This window comes from Aedes albopictus, chromosome 1 (genome assembly GCF_035046485.1).
Source record: "Aedes albopictus strain Foshan chromosome 1, AalbF5, whole genome shotgun sequence".
Classification (NCBI taxonomy): Eukaryota; Metazoa; Arthropoda; class Insecta; order Diptera; family Culicidae; genus Aedes; species Aedes albopictus.
This window is the reverse complement of record NC_085136.1, coordinates 167377949-167404150: the sequence shown is the minus strand read 5'-3', so window position 1 is coordinate 167404150 and position 26202 is coordinate 167377949. Positions and strand designations below refer to the sequence as shown.

The 26202-nt window shown below is 43.9% G+C and overlaps 1 protein-coding gene across 2 annotated transcripts; it reads left to right on the top strand.

Moving 5' to 3' along the window:
• On the top strand, positions 1-24744 carry LOC109431598 (actin-related protein 2). 2 transcript variants are annotated; one of them, XM_019707836.3, is made up of 6 exons: positions 1-319; positions 710-820; positions 1048-1062; positions 22992-23567; positions 23705-24038; positions 24122-24744. In XM_019707836.3, exons 1-6 carry the CDS (start codon positions 272-274, stop codon positions 24238-24240), a joined length of 1203 nt encoding a protein of 400 aa, XP_019563381.1. In that variant the 5' UTR covers positions 1-271; the 3' UTR covers positions 24241-24744. The 2 variants fall into 2 exon arrangements, with proteins under 2 accessions (XP_019563381.1, XP_019563388.1); XM_019707843.3 differs by lacking the exon at positions 1048-1062 and having other exon boundaries at positions 4-319.
• Positions 24745-26202: the final 1458 nt, after the last annotated feature.

The window sequence follows — 26202 nt, the reverse complement described above, 5'->3', positions numbered from 1 at the left end:
TTTGTCCAAATCTGTCATTCACATTAGTCATTCCATCAAACTCCTAACGATAGATTACGGATTTTAGGAGAAATTTGTTGAAAATAAGTGTAAATTCGTAGTTTTATTCGGATTTAGAATCCGCCGGACGGTGCGCTTGTTGGTGGTGAGCAGAATTCGCTGAGATTTCGCAGAACTTCCTGCTGGCAGAGGTGTTTTTCGATCGAGTGGGTGCGACTACAGAAAACAGCGAAAGGAGAGAAAAAAAGCTGGACGAGCAGTAGCAGCAGCAATGGATAGCAAAGGCAGGAATGTAATCGTTTGCGATAATGGCACCGGGGTAAGTTTATCTCTCTCGTCTTGAGTGTGATAAGACGAAGCCACTCCCCACACAAAATGGTAAAAATTGGAGATTTTGCTGGATACAGATAGTGTTGAATGTTGTTTGGAAATCTGGCAAGTTTCATCCTGGGAGGTATACAATAGGATGACTAGAGAACAGTGTTTCTCAATCTATGAATCATTAATGCCAAAAAAATCGTCTATGCTATAAATATATATAGTTCAATCTTTTAGTATTCGTACCTATCATAATCTCTGTTCTTTCTTCATTGAATGGAGAAATTTTCTCCTCGCTTTCATAGAATAATGTGTGGTCAAACTAGAACTACATTTTCATTTCTTGAATATGTATAATATGACTCTAATCGCTTTCTCCACACATTTTCAGTTTGTGAAATGCGGCTACGCGGGCAGCAACTTTCCGGCGCACATCTTCCCATCGATGGTCGGAAGGCCCATCATCCGGGCGGTCAACAAGATCGGCGACATCGAAGTCAAGGTAAGCAAATCCAGTTTTGCTCGGGGGTGCAAATCTATGTGAAGCACACATTTTTCTCATACAATTCAAACACAGGACTCCTACATAAGCATTGTCATCCTAAATGGTGGCTTCAAAAGCTCAAAGCCTCAACAATCATTCATTTTCCGCCATGAACGCTCTTTGTTTGGGTGGGAGCGTACTGATGGAAATTTCTTTACTGATACAGAACAATTTAACTTTTCCAGGATTTACATGTTGATGTAAGTCGTATTGGTTGCCCTTGTTTGTAATGTGGACACAAGCAGGAGCAGGTTTTTATACGCTAGAGTGTTTCTGTTTGTTTTTCTCTGTTTGAATTTTATCCGTTTTGTTATGTTTTTGAAACATTCCTGCGATTAATTTTGATGATTGTTCACTAACTCATACTATTTGCCACATTAGTAATATAACAACTTATTTCCACCTTCATAATCACTGCAGCTTCAACTTCTAACTATTTCGTTTTCTTAATTCCATGATCTAACAGATCTAAGTGCATTCTATTCAAGAACATGATAATGTATAAAAGATAATGGAAAGAGAAAAGACCTCTTTTAATCATTCTTCGAGGTGTTAGTAACACGATTGGTAATAATTTGAATAGAATGTTGGTTTCCAGCTTCCAAGGAGCACTTATTAACCGCGCTTCAGAATCCTTTTGACTCATTGTTTATATCTTTCTGGTTTTTCCTTTCTTCTCATTTGCCATGCCACTACCATATTGCGATTTAATCAAACTAAATTCAATTCAATACATTGAATCTTGGCGCAATCACAACCAAATCGTGTTTATCATTCATCTGCAATTGGATCTTTAAAAATGATTAAAAAAAACTATTTGCTCGAATTGATTCTTCGTTCACCCATTACGTAACTACATGTATGTTGAAATTTCATTCGTATTGATATTTAAGGATCTTGAAATCACTGCCACACTGTCTGTAAGTATAACTTGCATCGATAGCATTCCCTCCCTTCATAAGTAAAAGCTATTCGTCACTGCAGCTAGATGATACGATAAAACAAAATACCTTCCCTCATCATCCACTAACTTCCACGTCATTAGTTTATGTGAGATCTATATTCCAAGAATTTTCTAAACAAAAAAAAAACTACTTGTTAGGCCAGGACTACAAAAAGTAACGTCAATAATCGACTTCACACCGTTTCGACTAAAGGTACTCTTGGTACCGACATTAGCCAGGTCGACATCCAGTATGATCAATGTCTCTAGCAGGATCTGACCCCGTTGGTTTGTGAAACGGCTGCTCCATTCCACGGCTCAGGCATTAAAGTCACCCGCTATTACCACCGGCCTTTGCCCTGTTAGCACGGTCGTCATACAGCCCAGCATCTGCGTGAACTGCTCGTTCAACAACCGCGGAGGCGCATAACAGCTACAAAAGAAGACCCCGTTTACTTTGGCGACCACGAAGCCCTCATAAGTATTTAGACACCACTGGATGGCGTCGTCCATATCGCCGCCATTTTTCTGGACCCATCCGCGATCCCATTGCCGTTGCCGGCGGATACTCGAAATGAGTCCGCTATGATGGCGATATCCGTCCCCCATTCTGAAATCTCCAGCAGTTGCTAAACTGCGGCACAGTGATTCAGGTTCAGCTGCGTTACCTGCACTGTGATTTGTTCACTGTGGCTTTCTGGAAGGCCGGGTACCTTGGACCACCCAATGGATGTCTGTTGTTCACGGACTTACCGGTACCAACCAGGCAAATGGGTGGACTCGTGCCGTGCCGGCACAGCATCTCCTACACAGTTTGCTCATGTCAAGGCCATTTTAGTCCCATGACTAGTGTCCTGGTTCCAGAACCTCCGGTGGCTTGTAGAACGTCAGATGACATACACACCATCCTACCTTAACCCTCCCTACTTTAACAGATCTTTTTACGTCCGCCACAGGTAGCTGAACCAAAGCTATCTGTGTCCCTGCCGGCCCTTTCGGTAACCGAACGGCTGTGATGGCCACCTGCACCTCGTACTGTTGCCGCAGTGCCGAGGCGAGCTCTTCCGCTTCAGTGACCTCGTCTAGGTTCTTCACTTTTTGAGTCGCTTCTGCTGTAAAAGCTCTCACCTCCACCCATCCTCCAACGACCTCTTCCGTCAGACTTTTGTAGGCGGCGCCCTTACGTTCCTTGTGGTGCTTGAGCTCAAGGATCATTTTACCCGTACGAGTACGTCTACGTCGCCTTTCACGCGCTTGGCCCCTATTATCCTACGCCTTCTTGGTTTGGCGTCCCTAACCTCCTCGGCTTGCGGTTTTTTCTTCCTCCTTTTCTGCTCGACTTTCGTCCAAGGGGAATCCTCCTGTGTGATTGCTGAGGGCCTAACACTGTTGCAACCCCCTGTTCCATTCCATCCGGGACGGGTAGCCCTTTCAGGCCCACCCTTTCCAGCTTTCCGAGACGCCTGACTGGGGTCCGACTTACTGGCGAACTTCGGGGTTAGTATTCGCCTAGCTTTGCGGCTTGACGGCTGCCTCACCCGCTTCTGCGAGTGCTTATCACGAGCAGTCGTATCCACCACACCTGTTGGACTACTTGCGAAAGCAAAGGCCTCCGTCTAGGTAGACTTCGTATTCTTTTTCTTTCCCAGGTTCAACCGTTTCAAGTCCTTACTAATGTTGGACGACTTTGTGGACGCAAAGTCGATGATCTTGCCAATCTGCTGCTCAGCCACCTCGATAGCGGGCAGTCCTTCTCTTTTCTGGTTGATGACCCTCAACAACCATGCTCCGTCCAGTATCTCCACCGGCTGGCTTGCCGAGACGTGGATCGGAGCTCCCACGCTGGAGCTGCGTGCGCAGCTTCCCGCTCATACTTCCTCGCATTTTCGTAACGGATAGGTGTATGGAACCAGTGGATCGACGAAATGCTGTAGGAAATGGATCCTTAGAAGCGGACCCATGCCTATACGTCCGGCGAAGAGGCAATACAGTAGCGTATATACTGCTCTGGGAGACCTGATGACGAGAAAGAAGCGTTCTACGCGCAGTTAGAGCAAACATACGATGGTTGCTCGCCGCGTGACATGAAAATTGTTGTCGGCGACATGAACGCGCAGGTAGGAAGGGAGGAAATGTACAGACCAGTAATCAGGCGAAACAGCCTGCACGCCGTATCGAATGATAACGGCCAGCAATGCGTAAACTTTGCAGCCTCCCGTAGTATGGTAGTCCGAAGCACCTTCTTCCCCCGCAAAGATATCCACAAAGCCACCTGGAGATCACCCGACCAACAAACAAAAAAACAAATCGACCACGTTCTAATCTACGGTAAATTCTTCTCGGATATAACCAATGTCCGCACATACCGCAGTGCGAATATAGATTCGGATCACTACTTAGTCGCTGTATGCATGCGCTCAAAACTTTCGACAGTTATCACCACGCGTCGAAGTCGAACGCCGCGGCTCAACATCGAGCAGCTGCGTAACGTAGATGTGGCTCAAGACTACGCGCAGCAGTTAGCAGTGGCCCTACCAACGGAAGAGCAGCTTGGCGCAGCTACACTTGAAGATGGCTGGAGGGACATCCGATCCGCCATAGGTAGTGCCTCGGCTACAGCACTAGGTTTCGCGACTCCGAATCACAGAAACGACTGGTACGACGGCGAATGTGTACAGTTGAAAAACGAGAAGAATGCAGGCAGAACTCAGTCTTCCAGATGAAGAAGCGCCAGCAGGAAGAACGAGATCGCGAAGCGATGGAAGAGCTGTACCGCGCTAAGGACATACCGTCGATGGGGGTGACAATGGGTCTGGGGGGTGAGAATGGGTCAAAACGGAGAAACATAAAATTTGAAATAGCTCATCAACTATCGCTAATTTATATTGAAACCTTTATATTATTTCAAAGAGGAGATGTTTTTACACGTCATGATGCAGAATAAGATGTTTAGCAATAATCGCTTTTTTGTTAAATTTGTGGCTAAACTTATATGATGAAACTACTAGTAAATCACTCTGAAAAAAATTCTCCTTCGTAATATTTAACACAAGTACCTAACCATAAATTTTATCATAAGTTATTAGCTGTAGGTATTACCTGGTTGATGAAATGAAAAAAAAAAGCGGGATGTCATTGCTTTTTTATTTAAAAATTCAATATTTTTGACCCTATGTCTAAATATTAAGAATAGGGGTGAGATTGGGTCAAGCAAGTTATCGAGTGCACATAACCTTACTTAAAATTCAACTTGTTATCCAGTCCCCATTTGACGTTAGAGTGGTGCCATGTTCACCTTATCTTCATAAAAGCACGCTTTGTGTGTGTGTGTGTGTGTGTGTGTGTGTGTGTGTGTGTGTGTGTGTGTGTGTGTGTGTGTGTGTGTGTGTGTGTGTGTGTGTGTGTGTGTGTGTGTGTGTGTGTGTGTGTGTGTGTGTGTGTGTGTGTGTGTGTGTGTGTGTGTGTGTGTGTGTGTGTGTACAATCCATCTCCCACTGACCGGCAGTGCTTTTATGGAAGAAATTTGTTTACACATTTGTGTTTTTTTCATATTTTTACTATCAAACATATGTAAACAACTTTAATCCGGGAGATGGAAGGTGATAGCTCTATTGCAAATCCAACAACCCATTTCGAGAATGCCTGTTCCTACACGTGCATTCTGAGGTCATTTTCATGTACAATAAGCCCCGCATGATATCATCCACATATCAAATGGATATCTGAGATGAGATCATACTTCCTGAATCAAAAAACCATTTCTGATTCTTGCGCGTATTTAGTTGGTTTTAAAGGCGGTGTATATGAAACGATCTTACCAGTTCTCATTGATTCTTCTTTGCCAGTTGGGTTGATTCATTACTTCTGTGGAGAGAAAGTATCATTTTTAAACATTTGTGGGGTATTTTAGTATAATTATACTCTTATTCTTATCTGCTTTTTCTCAATTAGGTGAATTTGTGTAGATTATTGCACTCTAATTCCCCACACCATTATCTTCTCTCGTTCTCAATTCTTCACACCAATTCATATGTTTCTCTTCATAAAAGCACGCTTTCTTTCGAAAATATGTCGAGAAGTGTCAAACGAGTGTGTTAATACGTTTAGTGCCAAAAATCATTTATAACAATACACCCATGTATTTGGACAGCTCCTCTAATCATCGGCTAATCTTTAGAGTACTGCAATATCGTAAGCTCACAAAATAGACTTAATAGCGTTCCTCTATTTCGAGATGGAGTGATTTGCTTTAGCAATATAGAGGCCAATGATCATGTACATAAAAGTTTATAATGGAGGGTTTGGTTAAACATTTCTTATGCAGTATACTAAAACTATCATGTTTTTTTTTTCAACCAATCTTTCAATGCGACCTCCCTTATTGTAATCCCCCCTCCTCTCATGAAGGTTGAAACTCTAAATGAGGAAGATTATGGTGGCTAAAAATGGCGATACAGCATACAAACGTTATTTTATCAAATTTCAACAATTTTTTCGGTTGTATTAGGCCTTTTAAGCGGATTAATCATCTTTTAAAATTGCCTAAATATTTATTCGTCATGATAACATTGTGTTTTAAGTAGGTTTACTAGACATCATAAATAAAATTAACTTATATTCTCATATAGGCGATTTCGAATACTTTGACCCATTCTCACCCCCTCTAAGGGGTGAGATTGGGTCAATTTTCAATCATTTGTAGTTTAGTAAGCAATTCATATAACGTGATACTTTTTTGCTAAACTATCATAACCACATAGAAGAGTATACATACCAAATAAAAAGTTATTCCGACTTCATTTTTATTTGTTATTTAACAAACAATCTTCGAGTATCCTTTTTTGACCCATTCTCACCCCCAACGACGGTACGAAAGTTCTACGAGAAGCTGAACCGCTCGTGCAGAGGCTTCGTGCCACAAGCAGACATGTGCCGAGATAATCACGGGAATATTCTCACGAGCGAGCGTGATGTGGTCGACAGGTGGCGGCAGCATTACCATGAGCACCTCAATGGCGACGTTGCAAGTACCGAAGGTGGCGTGGTAATAGATTTAGGAGTATGTGCACAGGACGACAGACTTCCGGCCCCTGACCTCCAAGAGATTGAGGAGGAGGTTGGCCGGTTGAAAAACAACAAAGCCGCTGGGGCAGATCAACTACCAAGCGAACTTCTAAAATACGGTGGGGAAGCACTGGTGAGAGCACTACACTGGGTCATTACAAAGATTTGGGAGGAGGAAGTATTACCGGAGGAATGGATGGAAGGTATCGTGTGTCCCATCTACAAAAAGGGCGACAAGTTTGATTGCGGGAACTATCGCGCGATCACACTACTGAGCGCTGCCTACAATGTACTCTCCCAAATTTTATGCCGCCGTCTATCACCGATTGCAAGAGAGTTCTTGGGGCAATATCAGGCTGGATTCATGGGTGAACGCGCTACAACGGATCAGATGTTCGCCATCCGCCAGGTGTTGCAGAAATGCAACAAACACATCCCTTGTTCATCGATTTCAAATCGGCGTATGATACAATCGATCGAGAACAGCTATGGCAGATTATGCACGAATACGGATTCCCGGATAAACTGATACGATTGATCAAGGCGACGATGGATCGAGTGATGTGCGTAGTTCGAGTATCAGGGACACTCGAGTCCCTTCGAATCTCGCAGAGGGTTTTTTTTTTTTCCTTTTAAACCATAGGGGGATAAATCTGCTCAACAGACACCCTAAAAGGAAGGTTAGGGTAGTGTGGGGTTAAGGCCGTCTTCTACAACACTAGTAAAAGCCAGGACTACTCTCTCCTCGACCCACTAAAACACATTCCTATGGTCGCCAAACCCTACGTCTCTCCGGAACCACCAAGAAGGTATTGCTTCAGAGAGGGTCTAGTGCATAACGCACCCTCAAGGTTAGCTGCCGTAGCCTAGCAGCAACGAACATCGATGACTCGCTCTAGAGAGTCCATCACGGTAGCATGCTGGCGCTTAGCCAGTTTCCCGAGTGGTCCTCGCCACTCCCTTTGTCCTCGGAAGGCGGGCAGGGTCAACCCCGCCCGCGCCCAACTGCTTGGCAGACATCAAGAACTGATGCCCACGTGCAACCCGATCTGACCTGCCCGTAAGGAAGGGTATCACCACCCTTCAGGCCCTATTAGATGCACCCGAAGGTTGCAAACTGCAGGGTCTCACCTACCCCGACCCTTGCCGGGGACCCCTTTCCAACCGCGGGCTCGGATCCAACCCAGTAGACCGACGCCACGACAGCACCGCTACCGGGACTTCCTCTCTGCGCCCACTTAATTGCTGTAAGGGTCGATCTCGACCGCAGGGCACCGGTATGACCTACGACTTCGAACCCATAAGACCACCATAACCTCGCAGAGGTCTTTCGTGCTTGCTGTTCAACATTGCGTTAGAGGGTGTAATAAGGAGAGCGGGGATTAACACGAGTGGGACGATTTTCTCGAAGTCCGTTCAGCTGCTTGGTTTCGCCGATGATATTGATATTATTGCTCGTAAATTTGAGACGATGGCGGAAACGTACATTCGACTAAAGAGTGAAGCCAGGCGAATCGGATTAGTCATTAATGTGTCGAAGACAAAGTACATGATGGCAAAGGGCTCCAGGGAGGAATACCGGCGCCCGCCACCCCGAATTTATATCGACGGTGATGAAATCGAGGCGGTTGAAGAATTCGTGTACTTGGGCTCACTGGTGACCGCCGACAACGACACCTGCAGAGAAATTCAGAGGCGCATTGTGGCAGGAAATCGTGCTTACTTTGGACTCCGCAGATCTCTACGATCGAATAAAGTTCGCCGTAACACGAAGTTAACCATCTACAAAACGCTGATTAGACCTGTCGTCCTCTATGGGCACGAAACATGGACCCTACGTGCAGAGGACCAACGCGCCCTTGGAGTTTTCGAACGGAAGGTGTTGCGTACCATCTACGGCGGAGTGCAGATGGAAGACGGGACTTGGAGAAGGCGAAAGAACCACGAGCAGCATCAGCTGCTAAGAGAACCAACCATCGTCTATACCGCGAAAATCGGGAGGCTACGGTGGGCGGGTCACGTCATCAGGTTGTCGGATAGCAACCCGACTAAAATGGTTCTCGAGAGTCATCCGACCGGAACAAGAAGACGTGGAGAGCAGCGAGCTAGGTGGGTCGACCAAGTGGAGGACGATCTGCGGACCCTACGCAGAGTGCGGAACTGGAGACAAACTGCCATGGACCGAGTGGAATGGAGACGGCCACTATGTACAGCAGAGGCCACCCCGGCCTTAGCCTGATTGGTAAGTAAGGTAAGTATATACTGCTCTACTTCGACGATTTACTGATTTCCACTCGTAGCGAGGGAGAATTTGCCACGATTTTCCGAGAGCTGCCGAAGAAGTTTGAGGTTGCCAATCTGGGGGACGCGAAACAGATTCCGGCGGATTCAAACTGAATCAGCGCAGTGAAGCTTGTAGAATGACACGGTTTGAAGGACGCCAAACCGTCGAAAATTCCGTTGGATGCAGCCTACCTACAGCAGAAAGAGGAGAAGTACCGACTGTCGAGCAATGCGCAGTACTTCAGCCTGATTGGAGGTCTGTTGTACGTGGCTGTCCATTCACGTCCGGACATCGCTGTCAGTACATCGATTCTGGCACAAAAGTCGAGTTGCCTCACGCAGTTAGATTGGCAGGAGACAAATTCTTAGTCGGCAGCTGCCCAACTGACTTGCATAAGTGGGAGTTCGTCAAGCCCCAGGACTCCTGTCCCTGCTGCCCTATCCAGCTTTCCACGCTCGCCATAATGGCGGATGCCATAAAAAGTTTGACAAGAACTGTGCCCAAAACACTGAACTGAAAATAGAAAAAAAATATTCTCAGCAAGCTTTGGTTTCTAATAATAACCGTTTTGTTGTTTGCTGTCAAGGCTGGGTTTTTCACTTTTTCTTCCAAATTGCGTTATTTCAGGTTATTAGGTACTAATAAATTTAATTCTTATTTTAGGAAATGCCACATGAGACAAGTTATTCGCATGTATTATTTATGCTTGAACGAGAAACGGAAACGCTACTAGGTATTCACGGATGGAATTGTGTCTTGTGGCCCTCTTGGTGTTAATCGGTCTCGGCAAAAATCGGTCGGTCATCAAACACTACCTCTTACTGTCCTGCTCCCGGCCTCGAAACCGCAATGCAAGTTCACATTGGTTTTATACCAACATTCAACCAATTTTCCAAATAGCCACCATTGTATTTTAAATAAATTAACAGAATTTTTTAAGACATGAATCAAGAGGTCGATGCCTCGAAAAAAAAAATTTCGAGACGAAGTAGTTTTTCTGCTAACTGTTGGTAAAGAGTTTTATTCATTTATTTGCTTTTCTTTAATATGTACTAAGGTCCATGGAACCTCCCTAAGGACACCACCTATTTTTGTACGTTTTTATTGCTCTCTGCAAAGAAATGTCGTGAACCGTCTAGTTAGATAGGAATTGACACGTGGATAGGTGGTTCTGAGTCGACGACGTTTTGAGAACCAATAACAAACTGATTTACTACACGAACTTGTGTAATTTTTTGGAATAGGTACATTACGGACCTCAGTGGAGCAGCTAGGTCTTGTTATCTTATGCAGGCAGTAGCATTGGTCTTGTGTCACCGGGTCTTGTATTTGATAGGTCGAGCAGGCATCAGGAACAGTCATTCGCAATCACTTCCGAAATGTAGCGGACTGTTAGGGAACCTGATAGAACTGGGGTTCATACAAATAGCAAGTGTTTATTGGTATAGGTTTGCATTTCCAGTGAGGTTTTTTCGGATCACAGAGCCAAGGAGTGGACACGATGTAGTTGAAAATGGACGCGGTGCGATGACGGGAACTATGAAAAAGTGAAGACGTTGAACGGTTGAACATGGGCGGATTGATCTCAAGTTCGAGAGAATTCTGCATGTAGCGAGTCCGTTTTGCTTTCAAGAATTATAAATGGCATATGCAAATAACTTGTCTCATGCAGCATTTCCTAAAATAAGAATTAAATTTGTTACAAATTGTTGTAATAACAAACTCGCGATTACGACAACAAATAACAAGTTAAAATACTTTATTAAAAATATAGCACGGACATGTGGACGAATAATGCGAGGCGAGTATACAAACTAAATTTACACGATGACATTTCTCTCTTGCCGTGACGTGGATGACATCTATCATTGGACGGTCTGTCAGATGATGAGCCATCGTGAGGCATCGGCTGCGTGCTGACTCCGGTCAGGGTGGTCCTCCCAACACCTCCCCCCTTTTAGTAAAGATGGAACGGATCATACCTCACAGGCAGCTTTCGTTTTCGCGAAGATTGGCGAGGTATATACGTTTGCTGTTCAGCTCTTCTTGGTGGGCGTTGACGTCTTCGTTGAGAACCCCTGGGTGGTTCTGTCATCTGTGGTTCCTCTGGAATACTGTCCAGGTCCAGCTGCGGTTCTTCTGGTTCTGTAGATCTTGGATTCAGGCCCCACGTCAGGGTGTCTACTACCTGGAAAAACCTGGAAAACCTGGAATTATCAGGGAATTTCTTTCGACCTGGAAAAATCCTGGAATTATCAGGGAATTCTTGTGGCAATCAGGGAATTTTTATGTTTATAACTTCAGAACAAATTTTCAGTTACAAATCCCCCAAAGCGAAAGAATTTCGGCTGCGCCGCTACTAATTACTAGCTCGTTAAGTATTATTCATCAGATATTTATTGCATGAATAATTCATGTGCAGTGAGTTTTTAACTGCGGTCGAAAAAGATTCACCCACGCACCAAATGCACCATGTACAAAACGCTAATAAGACCGGTGATCCTCTACGGGCACGAGACATGAACCATGCTCGAGGAGGACCTACAAGCACTCGGAGTTTTCGAGCGACGCGTGCTAAGAACGATCTTCGGCGGTGTGCAGGAGAACGGTGTGTGGCGGAGAAGGATGAACCACGAGCTCGCTGCACTTTACGGCGAACCCAGCATCCAGAAGGTGGCCAAAGCCGGAAGGATACGGTGGGCAGGGCATGTTGCAAGAATGCCGGACAACAACCCTGCAAAGCTGGTGTTTGCAACTGATCCGGTTGGCACAAGAAGGCGTGGAGCGCAGAGAGCACGATGGGCGGACCAGGTGGAGCGTGACTTGGCGAGCATCGGGCGCGACCGAGGATGGAGAGCGGCAGCCACGAACCGTGTATTATGGAGAAATATTGTTGATTCAGTTTTATCTTGAATTTGATGTAATACTAAATAAATGAATGAATGAGTTTTTAATATTGTACAATATTCTGTCTTATTTGTTTAAAGTGGAAAGTCTCCGGTCAGAGGGACAATAAGAAGTACCGTAAACCGGGGTCAAATTGATCAGCGGGGTGAAATTGATCATTCGGGTACTACATTGTAATTCCATATTAGGAACTCTTAAGCGTCGTAATGATCCTAAACTTTTTACGTCATGTGGTTCGTAGATGTCTAGAGATGAGTGTAGACTTTTATTTTTTTAGAAAAAAGTTCGTTTTGCCTTTTTTTTGGGAATTTGCAATGTATTTCACATTTAGCTGAAACCATTGTTACTAAACAATAGATTGCGAATAAGACTTCCCGTAAATTCTCTGTTTTAACATTTTTGTGGAGCCTTGGTTGGGAAGTTATATAGCTGATCAGAACTTGAAATAGTTGAAAAAATATTCATTTTATGTTTAAATAGTCATTTTTGTGATAGAAATCACTTATTTCAAATGAAATTGCCTACCTTTAGGCGTTTAAGGGGAAATTTCAAAATTTAATTTTGCATTTAAAGTATTAAATTCACTAGTTGCAAGCAAGATTTTAAACGCGTTATTCGGTTTAAGAAGAGCAAAATTAAGCGGAGAAGGATATTTTGCTTTCCAACCGATCTTTCATTGTATACTGATCAATTTCGCCCCAAAGTGGCATTACCATTTTTTTGATTTTTGGAGTAATTTAACTTAAAGTTTAAATATGTTAAACAAAATTCTTTCACATGGTTCCATGGAGATCCACTGGGTACTGGTTTTACAGAAATTCTTTTGGTAATATGTGAATTGCCACTGATGTTGTAAAAGTTGTTTTAAAGTGATCAATTTGACCCCGGATTACGGTAATACTTTTTTTTTCTGAAATTCAGAAACACTTTCTACTTGTTTTGTTGTTTCGAAGACCTTTTTAATCATGTTTTGAAGCATTTAGAAAGATTGAAGAAAATCCTAAAATGTTGTAAAGTAGAAAAAAAACTTGAAAATGCTTTAATCTTTGAAAATTAAAAACTAAACCAAAAACATATTCGAAGATACGGTAGTCAGCCACATACGGAAAAATACCGCCACAAACAAAATGATATTCAAACTCTTAATTTTCATTTTTGAAGAAATTCCAGAACAAATCGTGCACATTATTAGATTATTAGACAGATTCCTAGAGAAAATGCATTGAACAGTTTATTGAGGTTTGCCGAACAAACTTGCAACTGCCTGTAGATATTGTTAGAAAATACCTAAAGAAACATAAAGATGTACCTATTTCAGCACAATTCCTGAAAATTCCTAATAAAGCTATGGGAGCTCGTGGAAGAATTTTTAAGTATTTTATATGAAGATATATGAGAAGTTTTTGGAACAATTCATGAACGATTCGAAACAAAAACGCCTAAAAGAATATTCAACCCACTCATTCTCTTAGTTACTTCTGAGCTCCCCACATGTTTTTCACGAAATTGCGCGAGAGAAATCTGAGAAGCTATACGTCATAGGTTTCTTGGAGGATTTTAATAACGTTAGTTGCAGTTTCCAACAACATTCAAGAAAATTTGGCTTAGGAACTTCTCGGAAGATTTTTTGCTGGATGAACAAGCATATATTTTATTAGAATATGGTGTAATTTCTTGTTGTTTTCCTAGCAATATGAATATTGTCAGAATATTTTAAAAATTACTCCAGATTTTTTTTAAGAAATGCTTAGACAAAATGTTCTTTATGCAAAAGATCCCCTAAAGTAAGATTATTTGAAGAATTCAATCAGAATCTCATCTCTAGCTTCCGTCCTAAATGTTGGTAGAATGTTGTCCTTAAACGACATTATAGTTTGCACTAGAAATATCCCAAAAAAATGTGTTTATCAAGACGTCCCTATGAATTTCTAGAAATTCGGAATCATATTTCTGTAAGTTTCTTGAACCTGGAATTATTTTCAAAAACCTGGAAAAATCCTGGAAATATCAGGGAATTTCATTTCCATATTTGAGTAGACACCCTGCACGTGTCTAGAAGGATATCCAGTGGGACTTGAACAGAAGTTTCGTTTTCTGCTACATCTGCTGTTTCCGATTCGTTACGAGTTCGAAGCTGATTACAGTGGGATCGGATCAATGTGTTTTTCTGCGGCAGCCAAACGTTGTAGATTACGCTCCCCACGCGCTCAAGCACCTGACCTGCTTCCCAACTCCAACTGTTGTTTTTGAAAACCTTGGCCCAGACCAGGTCCTGGGGATTGTAGTAGATGGCCTTGGCTCCATGTTTGCGGTTATATTGGCTGTCTTGCTTGCTTTGTTCCATTTTATGAAACGATGTTGGAGGTTTGAGCAAGTCTAGCGATGTCCGAAGGGGTTTACCAAGCAGTAACTCGGCAGGGGACTTCTCTTCCGGAGCGCTTCGGTTGGGTGTGGAACGGTAGCAGAGCAGGAACGTGTTGATTGCTTCAGTGAGACCCTCTCCTCCCGCTGTAATTTTCTTGAGAGTCCGCTTAAAGGTGTCGACGAACCTTTCTGCTAATCCGTTGGACTGTGGGTGGAATGGCGGCGTTTTCAGGTGTAGAATACCGTTGTTTTCACAGTAGCGTTCGAACTGCTCACTGACGAACTGACGTCCGTTGTCGCTCACTAAGGTCTCTGGCATTCCAAAACGTGCGAAGATTCCTTGAAGGATTTCCAACGTTGCAGATGTTGTGATTCGACGAGTTGGGATAACTTCGGGCCACTTCGAGAAGGCATCAACTAGTATAAGGTAATACCAATCATCGACGGGCCCGGCGTAGTCGATATGCAGTCGCTGCCAGGGTTTTTGAGGTACCGGCCAAGATTCCAGTTTCGCTCTGGTGTTGGTTTTGGCAGACATCGCACATTCCTTACAAGCACGAACGAGCTGCGCGATGCTGTCGTCGATGGTCGGCCAGTACACATAACTGCGGGCAACTGCTCTCATCCTTTCGACGCCGGGGTGTCCCTTGTGCAGCATCTGGAGAACTTTTTTCTGGTACTTCGACGGGATGACCAACCGCTCACCATAGGCAAGGCAATCGGATATGACTGACAAACCGTCCTTTCGAAGGAAGAACTGCTGACAATTTTCACTGACGTCGCTCCTTTTTGTTGGCCAGCCCTGTTGAACGTGTTTGACGACTTCTTGGAGGACTGGATCTGCTTTGGTCTCTTCTTGAATCGCTTTGTACGTTAGCGGCAGGAATTCCAGGGACTGCTGCACAGCATCCTGGAAAGTGTGCTCCAGTTCGATGGCCGCAATCACGTACTCTTCATCCGGGCGAATGTGGTTGTTGATGAGCCTAGATAGAAGATCAGCGTAGCCAAAACTTTCGGTTGACACGTACTGGATATCGAAGTCGTATAGAAGGAGGGTTAACGCCCAGCGCTGTAGCCTATTGGCGGTATAAACGGGTATTCCCTTTTTGGACCCGAATATGGCCAACAGTGGTTTATGGTCGGTTTCGAGAGTGAAATGCCGGCCAAACAGCATCCGATGGAATCGTGTGACGGCGAATATCAAGGCTAAACCCTCTTTTTCTATCTGGCTGTAGTTTTCTTCGGCCGGAGTGAGGCTTCTGGACGCATGACTGATTGCTTTTATGGTGCCGTCCGGAAGTCGATGAGCGATTCTAGCACCGATGCCGATGGACGAGGCGTCTGCAGACACCACGATATCCAGCTTTGGATTGTAGTGCGTCAGCATCAGCGGAGACATCAAAAGCTCTTTGAATCGGTCGAACGAGTTTTGGCAGGCCGTGTTCCAGTCCCATTTGGCTCCAGCTTTCAGGAGTTTGTCCATAGGGTAACGCAACTTCCGCATCTCTGGAATGTATTTCGCGTAGTAATTCACGGCTCCCAAGTACGATCGGAGTGTCGAAAGGTCGTGGGGTGGCGGCATGTTGGCAATAGCAGCAACCTTGTCGGGGTCAGGTCGCACACCATCGCCGTCCATGATCTGCCCGAGATAATCGACTTGTTGCATGTTGAAGCTGCATTTTTCTATTCTCACGGTGAAACCATATTCCTGCAATCGGTTCATCAGACGCTCGAGATTCCGATTGTGTTCTTCTTCAGTTCGGCCGCCCAGAAGAACGTCATCCAGGTAGCCGCAGGTGAATTCGAGTCCTGCAAGCATTGCATCTACCAACTGTTGGAATGCCCCCGGGGCTGACTTGATGCCAGGGGACAAGCGGGTGAATTGATAGAGCCCCTTGTGGGTGTTGATGGTGAGCAGATTTTGGCAGCTTTCATCAACCTCCACCTGAAGATAGGCATCGGAAAGGTCGATATGGCTGAAGTACCGACATCCCGACATCTTCGAAAAAATATCTTCAGGTAATGGCAGCGGGTACTGGTTGGACTCAAGGACGTCGTTCAAACCCGTTGAAAAATCGGCGCAGATCCGTACTCTTCCGTTGGGCTTCCGGACGACCACTATAGGTGCAGCCCAGTCCGAGAAGTCTACTGGCTTCAAGACCCCCAGACTGTGGAGACGCTGGATTTCTTCTTCGACGGCACCTTCCATACTGTAGGAGACGGGACGCTTTGGCCGAAATACCGGAGTGGGATTACCTCGCAGCTGAAGCTTGACCTTCGTTTTGCCGCAAAGACCCATTTTGTCGGTGAAAACTTCCGGGAATTTCGCCTGGAGTGACGCTACGTCGGATGGCGTCCGACTGCTGACTTGGTTGCAGAAGGAGTTGATTGGCACATCCCATAGGCCAAACTTGTCCATCCAATCGGAACCTAGAACTGATAGATTGATTTCCGGTACCATAACACGACACAAACCTCGTTTGGAGACACCGTTGATGGTCACGTCACACCAGAATTCGGACGCGATGTTGAGTGGTTCTCCAGAAGCTGTCACTGCTTGGCACGACGGTGGAGATGCTTCCGGTTTTCCGATTTGCTTCCACATTGCGTCGGTGATAATGCTTATGTCCGACGCTGAATCAATTTGGAGGCGGATGGGAACGTTGTTGATACGCACCTCTGCATACTTTCTTCCACGGCTGACGGAATTAACGGAGACGACTTTCGTTGACTTCTGGTTCCGCGCAGGCTTTTTACCCTTGCCGGCTGTCGATCTCCCGGCGAAGCAAGCGCAATACCCCTCCTTATGTCCTTTCTTCCCGCAATCACGACACGTATGTTCACGAAACTGGCAGTCCTTGGAAAAGTGCATCCCTCCACACGACCAGCATGGAGAACGAGGCTGATCCGCACCACTACTACTTCCCGCAGCCGATGGTTGGTGCTTCGGCTTGGAAGTCTTCTTGTTATTGTACTTCACAGCATGCACACTTGACGGAGATTGTTTTTCCACCAGTACGTTGTCGTTCTTGAGGTTCATCAGGCTTCTGCAGTCCTCCACAATCTTCGTTAGGGTGATATCGGACGATTCGTTTAGCTTCGTGATCAGCCGCATCCGAATATCGGAATCCTTCGATGACTTGAGGCCGCAGACAAAGATGAGGCTTTTGAATTGCTCCTCGGACAGGTCGGCAAGTTTAAAGTCCACACAGGCGCGGTTCACCTTGCACGAGTACGCTACGATGTCCTCCGTGTCATCCTTGACGGTTTGCAGACACTGGTACCGCCGGTGAAAGATGGAGACAGGTGATCCGAAAAGCGACTTCAACTTCTCGACGGTTTCACTGAACGTGAACTCGTTTGATTGCTTCGGAAGTATGAAGCTCGTGTATCGCTCGTGTGCCGCTGGGTTGAGTTTCCTCATAAGGAGTCGGACTTTTGCGGAATCGTCGAGCTTCTTGGCGTCCTGGTCGAACAATTCCGAGTATCGGGCGTACCAAGAGTCGAACGTGCACCCTTCTTCAGGAGCATAGCGAAATTCGTTGATGTTGTTTGCCAACGCATTCAGTGCGACGTCGTCACGGGAAAGCTCCTTCAGGCCAAGCTGCGTTGCTGACATCTGCTGGGACAGCTGGGTGATCAGTCTCTGTTGTTGAGTGAGAATCTGCGTCAGGGCTTGCTGGAATGAGATGGTCTCTCCTTCGTTAGCCCCCCAGCTTGGTGTTCCTTCGCGAGACATAGCAGCTAACCTCTATCTCGGTCGAACTTTTCAACTCGCTTCCCGACGACGAAATACACTATTTTCGTTCGATTTTCCGCGGACCGACACGAGTTTTACTCGTCGCCAAATTGTTGTAATAACAAACTCGCGATTACGACAACAAATAACAAGTTAAAATACTTTATTAAAAATATAGCACGGACATGTGGACGAATAATGCGAGGCGAGTATACAAACTAAATTTACACGATGACATTTCTCTCTTGCCGTGACGTGGATGACATCTATCATTGGACGGTCTGTCAGATGATGAGCCATCGTGAGGCATCGGCTGCGTGCTGACTCCGGTCAGGGTGGTCCTCCCAACACAAATAAACTTAAATAACGCAATTTGGAGGAAAAAGTGAAAATGAAAAACCCATCCTTGACAGCAAACAACACAACGGTTATTTCTAGAAACCAAAGCTTGCTGAGAATATTTTTTTTCTATTTTCAGTTCAGTGTTTTGGGCACAGTTCTTGTCAAACTTTTTATGGCATCCGCCATTATGGCGAGCGTGGAAAGCTGGATAGTAATACAATGATAGCCAATAACACAGCGAAACAAAAATTAACTATTGATCTGTCTCAAGAGCAAACTTATGTGTCTCTGACAGATTTTCTGCCGCTGAATCCGAATCCGGGCTCAGATTTGCTCCAGCACGTCACAATGTTGTGCTATACCTCAATTTATAGGGTTAAATATGCGATTTTGGGCTGTTTTGATTGCAAGACATTAATGGGTAGTACGCAGATCGCAAGAAATCTCTTGACCTATCTCGATGCTAAAATTCAGGCAAGGAATCGCTCAAGAAATAATAAAGCGTCGCTTTATTCCGGATCCTAGTACGGAGCTGAAACAAAACGTCAAATCAAATGGGGCTTGCTGTGTTAAATTTCTTGACCAATCCGGTTACGGAAAAATAATGCATTGAACGAAAATTACCTACTTGAACGATTCCGTTTGAAGTGCATACCTCGCATAAGCATGGAAATACATATTTTTATTAAAAGGTAAATTGGTCAATTAACATCTAAATTTACGTCTAATGCAAAATACTTCGTTTTACAAAATCGAGTTTCATAGTTTTGAGAGATTTATGCTAGGTACGATATTTCCCATACAAGTCTCCTTCCAAAAGTTGCAGGCAAGTTTACTTACTAATATAAAATGCTTAAATCTGTCTTATTTGATTTGGTAAAACGAAATATTTTGCATGGCTCGTTAATTTAGATGTTAATTGACCAATTTACCCTTTGGTTGTTTTAAAAAAATGTTTCCATGCTAATGACTTGCAATCGAAAAAAATCAAAATCGCATAGTTTGCCCTATAAATTGAGGTATAGCTCAAAATTGTCAGATGTGTCAGAGACACATAAGTTACCTGTTGTGACAAACAAATGTTGCACTGTGTAATCTTTTGTCAGGCGGCTCTAAATGCGCTAAAAGCTTTCACGTGTCAATCGAAGCTAGTGTGGGAATGCATTATTTCTCTGAAGCAATTGGCCAGTAGGAACGAGGTAACTTTATACTGGGTGCCCGGTCATTGTGGAATTCTGGGAAATGAAAACGCCGACAATTTAGCTAGACAGGGTGCGGCATCAAGCTTTGTAGGCCCTGAACCTTTCTGTGGAGTTCCTGCACACTTATTTTGGATTTAAGTGTTCGGTAGTTTTCTTTACTGAACTCGAATCGTAATTCATAAAAATTGCGACTCTTCAGTATTTTTCATGCAAAGATACCGATATTCAGTAGAATTATTTGCATTTCACTGAGTACGGTAAAGAGAATAACTGATTATATGGTAAACATGATCGTTTGCCGAAATGAGCCAAAAGCCAGTAAACACCAGCACCGATTTTCGGTAATTGATAAAATTTTACTGAGTTTTTGTAAAAGAAAATCAAAACATCGCACTGACCCTCCAAACAACTGTCAAACGATGAAGATAAAATCCAGCAGCACCGGCAGCAGCAAAGTTTGACTAAAGCAAAATAGGAATCGCGATTCTATCAGGAAATTTGGACCAAAGCGCTTTATTTTCGTCGTCTAGGTAAGTAATGGAAAATCAGCGAACGGCATCAATTTTGTATAGAACCACGGTCTCGTGAAACTGATTGTGAGGCTTCTCTTATGAGGTTTTCCAGATGCATTCGTTAAGCTTCATGTCGCTGCGTACAGTGTCGCTTGCATCAAGGCTGACAAATTCTCACCGAAAAACATTGAACCTTCGATGGTTCAATCCCGTATTTAAATGTCTATCTATCCATCCTATACATCAGTTGCTGATTTTCCATTCTACTTAGTGATAAAAGAAAAAACGCAATGAAGATCACTCCAAAATGGCATTGTATGAACTTGGAAGATCGGGGAGCTGGGTCGAACCTTTAGGGAAACCGGGAAATTCGGTAAAACAACATAAACAAGAAATTTACTGAAAAAGCCAGTAAAAGTTTCTGACAAAATGTACTGACTTTTTCGGTATATTTTGACAACTGCACGATTTTCTAATTTACTGGATTCGTTCGGTAACGAAAAAAGTACTGGGTGATCAGCAGTTCAAAACCCCAGTAAAAAATTACCGAAGTCGGTAATCGAAACTAGCTGTGTGAGTGTGCTCTTCGGATGAAACTAAAAACTTGGGAAATGTCCATGGTAGAATCAAAGTAGAATGCCACGGATTCATCCAAGCAAGCAAAAAGGTTCATAAAACCCAGTGCAGAAAAAGCCATGTCCATACTGAATCCAAACAAAAGAGATCTCAGGGTAATTACTAATCTGATGACTGGCCACTGCCCTAGTAAATATCATCTAAGAAAGATTGGAAAAATCCAATCCTCCGAGTGTCGTTTCTGTCAAACGAAAAACGAAACTGCTGATCATTTACTCTGCAACTGCGGAGTGCTGTACCATCACAGATTGGCGATATTTGGTAAAGGGTTTCTAGAGCCCTTGGAAATTTGGAGAAGTAATCCCAACAGGGTAATAAACTTTATAAAACGAGTTGTGCCTAGTTGGGATCAGGTGTTACATCAACCATTGTCCATCACAGCTCAATTGAGACAGGATACTTGACTAGCACCAAATTAAATATGGGTCATACCACAATATTCCTAAATAATGGACGCAGTGGTTAAAAGGCTCTACAGATAAGGAAAAGATCTTCTGTACTAGTGTAGAAGATACCATAGCATCGCAACGTAGGTGATGCGTTGAACAGGTGATGCGTTGATCAGGTTGATGCGTTAAGATCTGCTATTCACGGCATTTCTGTAGAATTGCAGTACGGTGAAGATCTGGTCAAATGACCGTCGATGAAGCCGGTTCGATAACTGCCCATGAACTCATTTGCTTCAGGTAACAAACGACGCCGAAGCTGACTTCCGTGTTTCTTGAGATGCACTGCCGTGAATCGCATATTAGTCCCATCTTTGCTGGATTTCCTATGCATATGGAAAAGATATGCGTTTTTTTTTCTCGCGATGGACGTGGGTCTGCTGTTTCTGGCTCTGCTTTTATTGTTTCACGTTCTATCGATACAGTCTGCTGTAGTGAACTTGTGGTGATCTCCATTTGTAACGAAAAAGGGGCTGTGTTGAAAGAAGGTGCAGCGAATTATCATGTGCATGGGAATTACTAATGATTAAGTTAACTTATATTGAAAATCTCTACCAGAGTGTTAATAACAACATTTTGTATACGCTACTTTTTTGAAACAGTAGCATTTTCCTATACACAGCTTAACTTCTGTTGAACAATCAGGAGACATAATCACATTTTATTATAGAGTTGAGTTGAATTTCAACGCGCAAGCACTGCACCAGTACTCTGAGCTGTAATCTGATCTGTTAAACGTGAACCCCAAATTCCTGTCTACCTTCACAGTCTGTACCAAAATTTCACTAGTAGTCAGATTTTTCTTGTAATGTCAATGTATCCTAATAATGGATCCAGTCTTACTGTATAGTTTAGATACTCTACCTATTTGGATCCATTACTGCGGTACATGACTTATGCCACCGATCTTTCCGTAAATGGATAGAAGCAGCTGAATAGGTTTCTGGGTCCATAAGCTCTTGAAAGCTCCCCATCAATCTGACATGTCTCTACCATCGATCATATTCTATATTGCATTATAAGAGATAAAATTGGATTACTAGTGGATATAGAATTGTACATATTCGTCTAGCCTATCGACGACCTCTAGAAATTTGTCGTAATTTTGTGGACAGGTCCCTCTGTTGGCATGACTCCTCGGCCCTATTGATGATGTTGTGGAATAGTACATTTCCATATCCTGAATCATTCAATTCAGTGTCATTTCTTTACCATATGTATTGTAGACTGATAATCCGTTTGTGTTTTTCTTTTCCTCACGATGGTCAACAAATCAAATACAGCATCCGCTCGATAACTGACTGATGTTTAACTGGACTGCTTTTTAACTGGGCGCTCGATAACTGGGCCAAAATCCAGTTAAAAAGCAGTTGTCTGTCAAAAATAAACGAAATTTAACCTCACATTTTGCAAATCAGTAAACAAAACAAAATATAACAATAGCCTCCGGCTCCGGGAGCTTAGTCCAGTTATCGAGCGGCGCTCGCTAACTGAACTGTCGTCAAAGCCCAGTTATCGAGCGGAAGCTGTACTTTTCTCTAATCCGATAATGTGTATCTCACACGCGTATGTATAAATAAATGCCCTGTTTTGATTTTTGCGCTTGTTTTTCTCTTTACTTACAAAACGCTCCTATCCGTGCCATTTTCTGTGGTTACAAATGCTAAAGTTTTCCTGAATCTTTTCGTAGGACCTTATGGTGGGCGACGAAGCGTCGCAATTGCGCTCTCTCCTAGAGGTTTCCTATCCGATGGAAAACGGAGTGGTCCGGAACTGGGAGGACATGTGCCACGTGTGGGACTACACATTCGGGCCCAAGAAGATGAACATCGATCCGACCAACACGAAGATTCTTCTGACCGAACCGCCGATGAACCCCACCAAGAACCGGGAAAAAATGATCGAAGTTATGTTCGAAAAGTACGGATTCGATTCGACATATATCGCCATCCAGGCCGTCCTCACGCTGTACGCGCAGGGCCTCATCAGTGGGGTGGTGATCGATTCCGGGGACGGCGTGACGCACATTTGCCCGGTGTACGAAGAGTTCGCACTGCCCCATCTGACGCGACGGCTCGACATCGCCGGTCGCGATATCACGCGGTACCTCATCAAACTGCTGCTGCTGCGTGGATACGCTTTTAACCATTCCGCCGATTTTGAAACTGTGCGAATGATGAAGGAGAAATTGTGCTACATTGGGTACGACATCGAAATGGAACAGCGGCTGGCCCTGGAAACGACCGTACTCGTGGAATCCTATACGGTAAGTTTATGGTAACACTTTATTTTTTCTTGAATAAGGCAATGTCTTTCTACAACTTTCTTTCCCACAAGGCTTTTGAGATTTCAAAATAGAACAAATGATTTCCAAACAAATCACTATAACTCTTTTCCTCACAGCTACCAGACGGTCGGGTGATCAAGGTCGGTGGCGAAAGATTCGAAGCGCCGGAAGCTCTCTTCCAGCCCCATCTAATCAACGTCGAAGGGCAGGGCATTGCCGAACTGGTGTTCTCCACCATCCAAGCGGCGGACATCGACATGCGGTCGGAGCTGTACAAGCACATTGTACTATCGGGCGGCTCGACCATGTACCCGGGACTCCCCAGTCGGCTGGAGCGCGAAATCAAACAGCTCTATCTGGAGCGTGTACTGAAGAACGATAGCGAGAAGCTGTCCAAGTTCAAGATCCGCATCGAGGATCCTCCCAGGCGAAAAGATATGGTCTTCATTGGTGAGTATTGCACAAGAATTCGTACCATTTCCGGTTCGGAACCGATTTTGCCAACGTCATCCCTCTTTTGCTTCTATTCGCAGGGGGTGCCGTACTAGCCGAAGTGACCAAGGACCGGGACGCCTTCTGGATGTCCAAAGCCGAGTATCAAGAGCAAGGTTTGAACGTACTAAAGAAGCTCAGTGCGCGGACGAGTAACTAGGCCAAAAATTTCACACAATAAGTTAAACGAGAAACAAGAAAAAAAAACTTTATTTTACTCCCTCACTAAACTGCTGATTGCATGCGCCAGTTGGCTTTATCATGTCTACCGTATAGAGCCGAAGAACGACTAGCTAGTTGCATTTGCTGCCCAGAATCCGGACGGGCATTGGCGGGTGTAATTCCCGATGGTAGCAAAAATGTAAATGCATTTATAACCTAAGTATAACTAGCCCAAAATCCCGAATTCGAAAACGCATTACATAAAGTATTTCACAGTTGAATAACCTAATCCTTGTTGCGTTTGATGAGCGTTTAATCTAATTTAGACTCTGACGTATTGAATGCAGGTAGGCGCGAAAGGCGACACACCGTTCTTCTTTTTATCAATTGTAAATCGTATTTTACTATCGTTTCTTTAGGATCCATTTAGGTTAGATTTTTATATTATTGTATTCCCAGAGCAAATTGCATATAAAATTATTTTTGCGTATCATTAAACAAATTTTATTTTTTTTTTAAGAGAGAGAGGGGAGAAAGAAATGCCACTCGAGTGGCAAGTACTTGGGGACGCTAAGCGTAAGCTAATTGAAAGGTGGAAGCTGCATTTTGGATAAACACTTGAATTGCGCAAAGGCAGAGATGGTTTGAAGCTTATCCTAGCCCTAGCACTGCAGTGGGCCGTGGTGAAAAATCTACTTTTTCATTTCCTTCTCATATTATCCCCCTCGCAACAGTTAGCATATTTCGTTTCCACCTGATTTCGCTTTCGATTTCCTGTAACTATCGATGTTTGCTGGCTTCGACGATGGAACCAGTATTGGGTGATCCAGTAGGGAGATCACCACGGTCGAATTGTGGTGCACCGCAGGCACATGTTGATGAAGATCTACAACCGTTGAGGTTTTTTGATTGATACACAGCACGTTTCACTACAGGCGCGATTCAAATTTGTTGTCATGCATGATATTCGCCTTGCTAAAATAGTTGACGTGATTGTTAATAATAGAGAGATATTTCAATAGTCAGAATTACGTTTGGTTGAGCCCATTGCTAAAAAAATGAGTTTGGCCAACCGTATACAAGGTGGCGGTAGTGCGCAAACGTCAAACTTGAACAAAACCGATACGAGCGCCACGGGGTGTCTGCCTGTGAAGATGTAGGGCCATTAGGCCGAATGGGCTGAATTGCAATTCAGCAGTTATGAAACTGGAAACGAATCTGATGTTTTTACCTTTTTCAACAATTATTGGCAAAAACTATTTTAATGATGAAACTAGAAAGAATAGCCGATGTTTAAGAGAAGGAATAATTTATGATTTGAATATCAGCAGTTTCAGCGCCAAAAACTTGTTTGGCAATGATACTAGAAAAAACTACCTATTTTCAAAAGCATAAAAATTCATGCTGAGAGTGACGGGTTCAAATCTCGACCGGTGCAGGAACATTTCGTAAAGGAAACTTCCTGGACTTCCTTGGTTATAGTGTATCTTCGTACCTGCTACATGATATACACATTGAACATGGTCATTGGCAGTGGAAGCGCTCAGTTAATAACTGTGGAAGTGCTTATAGAACACTAAGCTGAGAAGCAGGGGGACGTTACGGCCAAAATCGCCATTCCTTCTAATGACTATTCGGCCGAATGACCTGGCACCATTGGCCAGCTATAATATTTTAACTTGGCCGTTAAATCGGTGTACGATTAGATTGTTTAGTCAACGTGAACGTCATCGCCAGGCACGGGAAAATTCATTCACTCACATTCATCTTGCCAACTGCGCTTTTTGTTTTGATTGCTTTGTATCGTTCGCTCACGGTTGGATCAAACCGTTCCAATGAACTCCACCGAGTCTCAATACAAATGAACTGCAGAAAGAAAGATTGCATAAAGAGAATGGCACCGAAGCAATTGAATCATGTCGATCGTGGTTCTTCGGTTGGGCCGTGATTCAATGAATCT